At 41.8% G+C, this 13,095-nt stretch overlaps 1 protein-coding gene across 1 annotated transcript in view; it reads left to right on the forward strand.

Annotated features, from left to right (window-relative positions):
* The first annotated feature begins 351 nt into the window (after positions 1-351).
* Positions 352-13,095, forward strand: part of UVRAG (UV radiation resistance associated) — a 309,776-nt gene continuing 297,032 nt past the window's right edge. The window contains exon 1 of the mRNA XM_006141150.3: positions 352-408. Coding sequence (XP_006141212.1) covers positions 352-408 — 57 coding nt within the window. The remainder of the gene's footprint in view (positions 409-13,095) is intronic.

Raw genomic sequence — 13,095 nt, forward strand, 5'->3', positions numbered from 1 at the left:
TCGCTGGACTCTCATGTAGTCGACCACGGTTTGAGTTCCGGACCTGGTGGCTTAAACTCACGTCGGGCGCGTGTGCGTGCACGCCCATATCCCGAGAGGAGAATGAAGGAGAAGGAATTGCAGCGTGGCCATCACCCCAGGGGGTGATTTCTCGCTTTCTGTCTCTCTGTCTCTTTCTGTCTCTCTGGCGAGTGCACGCACCCTATAGCAAAAACCTCTCCAAAAGAAAAAAAAAAAAAAGAAAAAAAGAAAAAGATGCTCTTAGTACCCAGGAAGTTCCAAGAGAGTTAGACATTCTGTTCTTGGAACTGGGGTCAAAGACTAAGTATTATAAGAAAAGATTCTCCTAGCATGCCTATTGCTGAGGACATTGTAAAGGTTTTACAAGCTCTGGCTTGGAACAAGGAGGTGAAGACCAAAATACATATTTGTTAGATAAATCACAGTACCACAGGTTGTGTTTATCAAGTTTCTCTGCAGTAAGGTTACTCTTTTCACTCTTCCCTCTACACCTTTCAGAAGGAAGTCATTAGGTCTAGCCCATGCATGAGTGGTGGGAATTTATATCTATCTATCTATCTATCTATTTTAGATTTTTGCAATAGAGTGTATGTGCTTGCCAAAGAGAGACAGAGAGAGAGTGAGAAATCACCCCCCAGAGGGGATGGCCAGGCTGCAGTTTCTTCTTCTTTCTCCTCTTGGGATTTTGGGCATGCACACACACGTGCCTGGCATGTGTTTCAAGCCCTAAACTCAAACTGTACAGTCGGCCATGTGAGATCCTGTGCCTTAAGCACCATGCCACCTGCTGGCCCAAGTGGTGAGAATTTATATATATATATATTTTTTTTTTGAGAAATTTTTTTTGCTATAGGGCACATGTGCTTGCTAGAGAGACAGAGAGAGAGAAAGTGAGAAATCATCCCTCAGGGGGTATGGCTACACCACAGTCCCTTATCTGTTCTCCTCTTAGGATTGTGGGCACGCTCACACATGCATCTGGCTTGAGTTTCAAGCCTCTGGGTCTGGGACTTGAACCGTGGTCAACCATGTGGGGGATCTAGCACCTTAATCACTATGTCACTTGCTGGCCCCTAAATTCCCTTCTTTGAGGGCAGAGTATCTACAATTATTTGGAATTCTTCTGCATGGGAGATTTCTATCAGTAGCTATTTCCTTTTACAGATGAGGAATCTAAGCGCCAGGTAACTTATAAATTCACTCAGAGTCAACATAGGGACTCCAGTCTAGGTCTTTGATTTCCATTTGCCGCAGGGTTCTGGTGGAAAGTTTTCATTTATCTCAAAGTTTGGGGCCATCAGGCTTTCTGATTTATTTCCCACAGCCCCTAACCTACCACTGTGCAGGTTATACACAGATAGGAACTCAGTATATTTTTATTTTTCAATTCTTTTTTTGCGTATGAATCTTTTCTTTGAAGAACTTTATAACCTAAAATGAGGAAGGAAAGACTGGATTCAATGGGATTAAAATGCAAGGTTAATGGGGCTGGCAAGTGGCATGATGGTTAAGGGCGCTGGACTCACACATGGCCAACCGTGGTTTGGGTCCTGGACCTGGGGCTTGGCTCTCTCACTTTCTCACTCTCACTCTGTCCCTCTCTGGTCAAATTTAAAGAAAGAAAGAAGGTTAAATAAAATTAAAAAAGTATATATGGTTTAAAAAAAATGGTAGCAGCACAAGAGCAGGTGTTAAGCTTAATTTAGCTGTACATGGTATATATTGCCCACTTCTAAACATATGTTTATTTAGGTAGTTTGCTTTCGTTCATCTAATTCGATCATCTACCATTTTTAAAAAGTCTTGTTTTGCGGGCCAGCAGGTAGTGTCACGGTTAAGATGCTGGACTCCCACATAGCTGACAGTGGGTCTAGTTCCAGACTCGGTGGCTTGAAGCTCATGATGGGCGTGCGGGGGTGGGGGCATGCGTGGGATTACGGCATAGCCATCCACCTTAATTTTTCACTTTCCCTCTCTCTGTCTCTCTCTGACAGGCACAACAGGCCGATGGCAAAAACCTAAAAAAAATCATTTTGTTGGTAAGAGAGAAAGCCGTGTTATGGGATGTAAGCGCAGTCCTATGTTGTGTACACTGATCCCTTCCACAAATATTTAAGTCCTCTGTGACCTGGAAAAAAGTGTCATATATAGTGTGTATCCAGAAAATAGAATGACACTCTTGGAGCTGCTGTGGCCCGTAAATAAAACTGTATGTAGAAGCTTTAGAAACTTAGAAGACATCATCCTAAAGTCGCTATTTTTATGTGACAAAAATGCCATCGGGAATTTAAGATTTTTTCTTTTTTGTTTCTCTGTTTTTCTTGTGAAAACGTCGCGTTTTCCTTTGACTGGAAAAGCTGTGTTCTTATGTAGTGTTTACTTTTCAGTTTCTCCCCAGGATCACAATTCTCAACTTTGGGGCAGCAAAGTCAGAAGTGAAACTGACTGGAAATAGAGCCAGAGCAGAATTGAAACTAATAAGCGGGGCCTGAAGTGTATGGCAAAATAAAGAAAGTGAGATTTTCAGTTTCCAAATGTGTATTTTTGATAAGCTGTGTATTTTTACCTGTGAGACCTATTACTGCCAGGAGAAAAAGATGTATTTGCCATTTTGAATGTACTAGAACATGCCTAGCTACAAACTAGAGATATTTTAGAAAAAATGAAATCTGCTCTCTCTCTCTCTCTCTCTCTCTCTCTTTCTTTTTTTTTTGGAAGAGATTTTTTGTTATAGGGTATGTACACGTGCTGGAGAAATGGAGACAGAGAGACAGAAAATGAGAGATCACCCCCCTACGGGGTATGGCCATGCCACAATCTGTCTCCATTTTCTTCTTGGGATTTTGGGCACATGCACACGACCCTGGCATGAGTTTCAAGTTTCTGGGTCTGGGACTCGAACTGCAGTTGACCATGTAGGTGTCCAGTGCCTTAACCACTACACCACCTGCTGGCCACAAATAGCCCTGTTTTTAAGACTGAGGCTGGAACATTTGAGGTTTTATACTTTGTCTTAGGCATCAGTGGTATCTTTTACTGTTAAATTTTCCCAATGCATTGTATTTCAGCGGTTTCCTCTTTAGATTACAAAGGTAGGGGCTGGCAGGTAGCACTGGATTCCCATGTGGCCAACCACAGTTTGAGTCCTGGATCTGGCGGCTTATTTTCTCATTTTCCCCCTCTCTCTCACTCACTCTGCCCCTCTTTGGTCAAATTGAAATAAATGAATAAATAAGTAAATAAAGCTAAATAAAATAATTATCAAAAAAATATTACAAAGGTAGAGAAACACATGGAGATCAGAAAATTTGACATTGAATTTTTAACGTCATAGTCCACCTTTTGGCTTAGTATCGCAGAGCCTTTGCTTTCCATGGTTTAAGCTAGAAAAGTGAATTGTGAGTGATGGAATTTTACAGGTGCAAAACCCGAAGCCATCAAAGGTAAACCTGTCTGGCTGGCTATAGACTTGGTTCATCTGTTTATTCCTGGCCTCACGGATTTAGTGAAGAATATTAGTTTCACAGATCTGTTTTGTGTATCTTACTCTTCCTGCCTGTGGCAAAGGAATAACTAGAACCTGGGTCGTGTGAGCATGTCCACTGTGCTTGGCTGGGTGTATTGAGAGGATCTCTGTACTTTGGCACGTTATCGCCACAGTTTTGGAGATGTGGGGCTAGAATTAAATGGGGGAGAAGCTGTATTTTAAATTTCTCTTTAAGAGCAGGACATGAATTGTATTCTGTGTGTTATTTGGCACTGCTTGCTATAGACTTTTATTTATTTATTTATTTGGAGAGGATTTTATTATACCGTGTGTACGCTCACCAGAAAGACAGAGAGACAGAGAGACAGAAAGCAAGAAATCACCCCCAGGGGGGATGGCCATGCCACAATCCCTTCTCCTCCATTCTCCTCTCGGGCTCTTGGTCATGCACGTACATGTACCTGGCATGAGTTTAAGCCACCGGGTCCAGGACTCGAGCCGTGGTTGACTTCATGGGAGTACAGCAACATAACCATTATACCAACTGCTGGTCCCGCCATAGACTTTATTTAGTAGTAATGTTACTATACATTTTACTTACTCATTCTTTGTGAAAACTCTTGTAAAGTGTGTTTATTGATTTGGCTTAGACAGATAATGCTAACATTGAGCGTTAAGACCAGCACCTACAAGTTGCACTTTGTCAGTTCTTGAAACAGCTGATATGTTCTATCAGTTTTAAAATGTTCCAGAAGAGGCAGCTAGTCTTTTAAATCTAATCTAGTTTAATTAAAGCAATTATTATTGTAATTTATTGTTTACATGTAATCCTATACATCTTTATAGAGTGTGGTAGGGTTTTTAAAAGGATGTATATGGCGTGTAAAGAACAAATCCAGTCCAAGATAGAAACATATTCACTACCTTCAGCATAACATCACATTATGTTGTGAACACTCAACATTGGCTCTACTGGTTATTTTGTAAATATAATCGATTGTCAGTGATGTTCTTTTCTGTGAATTACAGTTCTAAAGAAAAAGTGATTACAAAGCAGACAGCAGAGAGTCTCATAAATTAAGGAGGATGGATTTTTGAAAACAAAGATAATCTTAACATAGCCAGTGAAAGAAGAATTTGTAATTTTCCTGTAGAGGATTGTGGGTGATAAGAGTTTATAATCCGAAATCTCTGTGGTATCAGTCATTGGTCCAGTTAGAGCTAGGTAAAATTGTACATAACAATGGCTCATTAAGAAGAAATAGAAAAAGAAAACCTTTACTCACCATGAGTTCTTGTTAGACCATAGTACTGTACCGTGCATAAGGATCAAATTTATTTTTTTTAGTTGCCAGAGGGCACGTGTGCTCACCAGAAAGAGATGAGAGACAGAGAGAGGGAGCACCTCCCCTCAGTGGGGCGAGGTCATGTGGCCACAATCCCTCCCCTCCATTTCTCCCTCAGGTCAGGATTTTGGACACACATGTACACCTACCTGCCCAGTGTGTTTCTGGGATTTCAACAGTGAGATCCGGTTCTTTTAACCACTAGGCCACAGTGGGTTTTGAAAATAATGAGGACTATCAGGAAACTGAAACTAGCAATGACTATTGGCTTTTGTCAGGAGACTCCTGAGTTTTTTAAAAAAAAAGTCAGGAAGATATAAAAGTGAAACTCAGACTTATGTTGTCCTTTTTCCAGAAGAAACTTGGTGATCTTTAACATACTTGTATATTTTTGTGACCAAGAGTTAACTCTGTAAGTAATTGATATGTGGTCATGTTGGCCTGTGTTAAAAGTAATTTTAAGTGAGGAGCAGAAAAAAACTGAGCCTTTTATTTAATAGATACTTATAAAGTATAATACCTTTAGATTGTGTGAGGCCCAAGATTTGAAACGGTCTTGTTTCTACCAACTTACTTAGGTCTTCCAAAGGATATGAATTATTTCCTTCCTCAATTCCAGGCATTCTTTTGTATGAGAACTCATCCAGACACTAAACAGTTTGTAAATACAAAATGAGAGTACTCTTACTTAAGATTATGAAAACAACTGTTGAACTTTGTCTTCTTTAATGAAAAGAATGCCTTTGAGAGGACTGATACTGCTTTCATCAACGTTAATTTCTAGGTGTACCTGAGAAACAGTATCATGAAGAAAGCTTTACAATTTTTCATTCTGAAAATAGGTCACAAACCAAGCTAGGCATGTGGGCCGTGAGGGTGGTCATTACAGGTTAGGCTGTTTTACAGGATTGTACTCGTTCCAGGATAGAGTTGTACTATTACAGTGTAGGGGAGTGAAACATGGCTTCCCTCCACCCTTCTACATTCTTTGGCTGGGCTCTGAATTAAGTTGACACAAACCAGATTAACAGGAGACAAACTGTATTTAATTTGTACATACACTTGGGAGTCCCACAGAACACACTGGACTCCAACAAGGGTCAGGTGGAGAAAGCTTATATTGCAGCATGAGCTACAGGAAAGAATGGTTGCTGGGGGCTTCTGGGAGGTGGTGTACGCGAGCTATGGGACAGTCAAGAGATGAAGTGTATGTGAATGGAGGTTGCCTTGTTTATGCAGCTGAGTCTCTTAGGTGGTAAAAATTGTCTTCCTGGGACCCGCAGATGGCGTAATGATTATATTGGTGTATTCCCCCATAGCTGACTGTGGTTCAAATCCTGGACCTGATGACTTCCAACTCAAGCAGGGAATGTGTGTGTGCATGTCCAAAATCCTGAGAGGAGAATGGAGGAGAAGGGATTGCAGCATGGCCATCCCCCCTGGGGGGGAGGGGTGATTTCTTGCTTTCTGTCTCTCTGTCTCTCTCTCTGGCAAGTGCATATGCCCTATATCAAATATCGCTCTCTTAAAAAAAAGACAAAAACCTGTCTCCCTGATATAGATACTTTACTACTTAGATTTCTTTACTATTATACAAATTTCTTTTACCAAAAGGACAGCTTTTCAGAGCTACTCCTGTGTCTGCAGTTTCTCACAATAACCAGCTTAAAATATAACAAGGAAATGCATTGGGATGGTGCATCTGGTCTCTTGCAGCCATCTTTTGGGGATATGTGTCCTAGGCCCCAGCGATAGAACTGTACATATAGCAGATATTTCAGGATTGTCTTTGTGAAGTGGACTTAATTGAGTTTGTTCTACATAGAAAATGTGTAATATAAATATGAAAATAAAGAGCAGCCATCCAGGTGCTCTGGGGCGACTGTTGACTGGTGATATGCATGTAGTTCTGTCTGAAGACATCATCAGTCTGGGCCTGGCTCAGTGGCTCAGGTGAACCTGGATACATACAGAAGATGGTAGGCTGGGTGGTAGAGGTGATCCTGATGTGAGACTCAGTTGTGTTTGTGTTTGTCTTTCTCTCACTCTCATGAAAGAAAAACATTAAAAACTTGGGCCATCCCTGTGGCCTTGTGATTAAGGGATTCGGAAATCACATCGCCAACTGTGAATTGGATTCTGGACCTGGCAGCTTGAAAAACCTGCTGGGTACATGTACACGTGTGTCCCAAATCCCAACAGGATGGAGAAATGGAGGAGAAGGGATTGTGGTGTGACCATATTCCATTGGGGGGTGCTTTCTTCCCTCCACCTCTCTCTGGCAAAGCGCACATGTCCTCTGGCAAATGACAAAGAAGAAAACTACATAAATAATTAAAAAATGATCCAGTCTGATTATTAGCTGGGGACATTGTAGAACTGCAGAATTTCTTACTTGCACATTAGCTGCATTTTTGATATTATATGAACTCAGCTATTTTTACACTCACCCTAGGAAAACTGCTGAGGAATTAGAAGGCTGCTTCTCATCTATGCCTAGGTATTAACATTTTCGTGGATGAAAGCAGTACTGCCTTTATCCATGACATCCTACTATTCTTTAAGGTTGTAAGGACCGGTGCAATTGAGAGACTTCCACAACTTTGACCCATTTGTTTGGGTTCTTAAAGTTTATTTCAGCTGTATGTCACTTATCAAAATTTCACAAATAGCAGTGCTTATGAATGCCAGGGATGGTCTAGGTACTGGAGCTAAAGCAGCAGTCAAGACAGAGGCCTGCCTTCATGGACCTTACTTTCTAGTGGGCAGGGGACAAGGGGTTAACAGACTTTTTCTATGAAGAGCCAGATACACAAACCCAGAACCTTTCCCATGTGAATCCAGTTGCCAATGCCTGATTTCAGGTGTTATTTTTATGTGTCACTAAATATTCATCTTTTTTTTTTTTTTTTAAAGAGAGATTTATACTGTAAGGGTGTGTGCACTCCCTGGAGAGACAGAGACAGAAAGCAAGAAATCACCCACCAGGGGAGATAGCCACGCCACAGTCCTTTCTTCTCTATTCTCCTCTTGGGACCCTGGGCACACATGCACTTATGCCCGGCACAAGTTTTAAGCTTCTGGGTCTGGGACTTGAACTATGTTTGACCTTGTGGGAGTCCAGTGATGCAACCATTATGCCATCTGTTGGTCCCTTGTTTTTTTATTTATACTAATAATTTAAACATGTAAAGATTTTTTTTTTAAAGTTTGTTTCTTAAATGAAAGAGGAAGAGAGCGACAGATATGCTTCACAAGGTCTTTACGCCATGATCCTCACCACCACTCTGCAGCCAGCCGGGATCATAGACACTCCTGGTGTATTGAGACACAACTGGGAGAGGCACCCAAAGTCCTCTCACATGGTCTCCAGCATGACTCAGTAGCACCCCTGTTATCTGTGCTACCCACAGGACGGGCCTCATCATATGAAAAACACTCTTATGTTGTAGGACATACAAAATTGGGCAGCAGCTTTGGTCTGCAGGTCATAGTTTGCTGAACCCTGAAGTAGACTTTAAACTCAAAACAAATTGAGTGCTTGAAAAAAAGAAAGTTCAAGGGCCGGCCTCACAGTGCAGTGGTTAAGGGAATCGTATTCCACATGGCCGATGGCGGCTTGAATCGTGGCCCTGGAGACTTGATAAACATGTTGAGCATGTGTGCATGGGCACCCCAACTCCTAATGGTTTGGAGGGATGGAGGAGATAGCACCCATTGAAGGGCGCTATCTTTCTCTCGTTTTTTTTTTTTTTTTTTCCTGGAGAGAGACAGGGCAGGGGTTAGAGATGAGAAAGCACCCCCACCCCCAATGGAGTGTGGTCATACTGCAATCATTTCTTCTTTTAGGACATATGCCTGACTAGTTTCTCAAGCTGCCAGGTCTGGGACTCAACCACATAGTTAGCCACGTGAAATTCAGCTGCCTTAACCACTGTGCCACTCTCTCTCTCTCATGCACTCTCTGGTAATTAAAAATAACATTTTTTTTTAAACGTTTCTATTATATAGACCAGAACTTGTTCCAAGGAATTCTGACATTTAGGGGTATTTAATGGATATGATTTGGCCATAGAGCCCTCTTTAATAAGTTTGGCAGATACAAAACAAATATTCTTTTGTTTCATTTTCTGTTGCCAGAGGGTGTATGCACTCTCTGGAGAGAAAGAAAGAGGGAAATCATGGTCATGCTGTAATTCCATCTCTATTTCTACATCTTGTCAGGATTTTGGGCTCACATGCACACGTGCCTGGTGTGCTTTTAAAGCAACTGGGGCCAGAATTCAAACTATGGTCCACCATGTGGGATCTGGCTCCATGCACAGGACACTTACAGAACCAACCAACCAATTCATATAAAATGAATTGGTTCAACCTATAGATGTCTTAAGCTTTTATTCAGCTCTTTTTTACTATTTACTTTTAGAAATTATTCTAATAAACTTACATATTTGGTTTCTTAAATCCCAGCAGATGAGTAGGAAGTACCTGAAGAGGGATGGGGTCTACAGGCCGCCCCCTGACAGTTTTAAGGAATCAGTCATAGCTGATCGCCCGACTAAGCAGTAAGAGACACTTTCAAAAGCAGCCAGAGTTGGAACCAACGGATGATTATGTAGCTGGACTCTCACGTAGTCAACCATGGCTCAAGTCCTGGACCTGGTGGCTTAAAACTCATCACAGCGTGTGTGCCTGTGTGCCCATAATCCCGAGAGGAGAATGGAGAAAAAGGGATTGTGGCTTTGTCATGCCCCCTGGGGGCGATTTCTCTTTTTCTCTTGTTGCCTGAGAGCGCATGCGCCCTGTAGCAAAAACCTCTCCAAAAAAAAGAAAAAAAAAAAAAACCTCTTAAAAAATAAGCAGCCAGAGTTTCTCGAGGAGGTGCAAATAGTCCAAAAAATCCTTTATATATAACTCAGTAGTTCCCGGGCTATCGTTATCTGATATAGTACAGATAACAATTCCTGTTTGTTATCATTACCTTGTGTTTTTGAGAAAAGGTTAAATTACCGATATGCCCTTTATATAGCAAAATATGCAGTGCATTTTAGAAAAGTTAAGACAAAAATTAATTAATATTATGAAACAAACTTAAGATTTTAAAAAGTTGAACATTTAATTAACTGGTATTAAATACCTTTTGTCTAGCAGATAGCATTAGATTCCTGCATACTTCTTTTTCTTCCTTCTATTATTTTTTCTTCAGAGAGATACACACGCTCACACTCCCCAGGATTCACACACCTTGATCCATCCCTCCCTTAGCCAACCTGGGTCTAGGGTGTATCACCTTGTATGTGAAGGTCTCTTAGGCAAACCATGCCACCATTTGGCTCCATCCAACTTCTCTTACTGTTAGAATAAATATTCTGTTATGTTAGAATAGCACTCTTGCATATGGCTTTTGTAGCCTCCTAAAGCTGTATGTACTCCTTTAAGGTGGTGCAGTAGGAAGACATGTAATGCCGGTTCTAGGTATGACTAAGGTAACTTTGGGGCAGGGGATTTATTCTGTCCTCGGGTTGTCTTCAGTGAGAAGACTGGGTTATCTGTACTTCCGTGCACATTTTTAAGAACTGGCGACCTCCATTTCCTCAGTTGCCAAATGCCTTCCTTTTGTCCCTAATATTTTCATTCTCCAAATACTGAGTTCAAATCCATTCTGTACCACAAGTTGTTTCATAGTTAATTATTTTTTATTTATTTAACTTACTATTTATTATTATTATTATTATTTCACATGATTTCTGCCAGAGAAAGATAGAGAGAGGGTGAGTGAGAAAGCAAGCTGCCCGGTCTGGAATTCAAACTGTGGTCAGCCATGTGGGAATTCCAACAGTTAATTTTTTTTTTTATTTATACCATGTCTACCACAGTGGTTAAGAATGTGTAGCTTATGGGGCCAGCAGGTGATGTGGTGGCTAAAGCACTGGTCTCCTACGTGGCCAACCATGGTTCCCGTCCCAGACCTTGCAGCTTGAAAATCACTAGGGTCACATGTGTATGTGTGCCCAAAATCTCAAGAGGAGAATGGAGGAAAAGGGAAGTTGATGGGCCATCACCACTGGAGAGTGATTTCTCACTTGCCCCCCTTCCCCCCCCCCCCCCCCCTCCCCAACTTTCCCTGTCTCTCTCTGGTGAGTGCACATCTATGGCAAAAACCTAAAAAGAAAGAAAAAAAAAAGAGAGAGATGGGGGCCGGCTCTGGAGTGCAGCAGTAATGTGCCACTCAGGAGAATGAGGATCCCATGTGGTGGCCATGGTTTGAATCCCTGGCCTGGTCAGCTTGCAGCATTCCAGGCACATGTGCCAGTGTCCAAAATGCGATGGTCTGGGTGAGTGGAGGAAGAGGGTTGAGGTATGACTAGACTCTGCAGGTGAGCGCTCTTTCTCTCTTGCCGTCACGTGTGTGCACATGGGATCTATCATGAATGAAGATCAAAATGAAAAAAATGAAAAAAGAGATGGTTTGACCAAGGTGCTTAAGTGGGAGAGATGGAGAAACACCTGATAGCAGAGAACCAACTGGAGCAAAAAAGTAAGAAGGTGTAAAAGGGACTGGATGAATAAGGAACTTGAAGGATGGAAACAAACCAGAGTACTCTCTGTTTCTGCTGACAGCACTCTGACACCAAATACGTAGTTTTCCTCCTCCCACACCAAGTGATTCTCTTGCCCCAGCTCTGCCCAGTGATTCGATCTAATTTTGACACTATCTGCCAGGACTTAGTCTCAGATTCTACAAGTTAAGGACTGTGTCCCACAAGACTGCTCCCACTTCGTATGTCAATTGCAAGTCCTGGACTTCCTGTATTGTCACCTATGAGCTGTAACTTGGGGATTCCCTGATACCCCCCAGTCCCATTCAGTAATTTGCTAGAATGGCTCATAGAATGCAGGAAAAGTTTACTTCTGATTACGGATTTATTATAAGAAATGGGACTCAGGAAGAGGCAGCTGGAAGAGATGCGTAGGGCAGGGTATGAGGGAAGAGGAGTGGAGCTTCAAGCCTTCCCCCATATGCTACCCTCTCGGCACCTAGATGTCCTCACTAACTGGAAGCTATCCAAACCCTGTTGTTTAGGTCCTTAAGGAGAGTTCATTATACAGGCACAGTTGATTCAGTCATTGGCCATTGGTAACTAACTTAATCTTTAGCCCCTCTCGTCTCTGGACTGGTTGGGGTTGAAAGTTCCAACCCACCAGTCCTGCCTTGGTCTTCTGGTCTGAAGCTCTTTAGGGTCCCTTATCACTAGTCAGCTCATAAACACATGAAAGAGATTCTTAGCACTCTAGAGACTAAGGATTTTAGAAGCTCCTGTGTTGGAAGCTGAGGACTAAAAATTACTATAAATACAATTGTTCTATTATCCTCACACTCGAAATAGCAAAAGATATAGTGGGGTGTGGTAGTTGAAGTCCTGGACTTCTACATGGCTGACTGTGGTTCGAATCCCAGACCTGATGGCTTGCTTTCTTACTTTCCCTCTCTCTCTCTCTTTTTGGTTAGTGCACATGTCCTATCACAAATAAAATAATAATCGTAAATAAAAATAAATAAATAATTATTTTTTAAAAAAGATGCTGTATCATTCTTTCACCTCATACTCAGGATATTACAGGACGTTAGGAACTATGTACAGGAACCAGGGTTGAGTACCTTGTGTGCTATGCCTTGGAATTGGGAATGTGAACATTGTCTTATAGGGTGGGGGTGGGGAGGACTATTATAGGTAGATATTATGAGCAGGGTGTTCCAATAATTGAGCAAAGGAGACATCTTACACATCAATCACTGTCACCAGGAACCACAGCTAGACCCTTGGCACCAAGAGAGAAGTTATCTCACTGAAATGCTTGGTCGACATCCTGATTCCCATTGGGGCAATAAAACCAGGGGGCAGATCGTCCTTATACAATGCTTATACCTTCAGAGTCCATACTGGACATGTGTAATTGGCTAATCAGATTCCTTACCTGAGAGAAGTACACAAGAGCAGGTGAAAGCCTACCAATCCAAACAGACCTGGCTACAATGACAGACCTCCTCTCCTAGATATTCAGGACAAGACTTCACAATAAAAGTAACACCTAATGCTGTTCTCAGGGTAGTTGTCCTCTAATGGCCGTCTACCTGCATGCCTTTCTTGCATGGGTGGAGGGGGTGGTATTTCTTTGCTTTTAAAAATCATTACTTTTCTATTAAAACTTCTATTTTCCTACTTCACTCATGTTTGTGAC

Source organism: Tupaia chinensis, unplaced genomic scaffold (assembly GCF_000334495.1).
Source record: "Tupaia chinensis unplaced genomic scaffold, TupChi_1.0 Scaffold000047_1, whole genome shotgun sequence".
Classification (NCBI taxonomy): domain Eukaryota; kingdom Metazoa; phylum Chordata; class Mammalia; order Scandentia; family Tupaiidae; genus Tupaia; species Tupaia belangeri.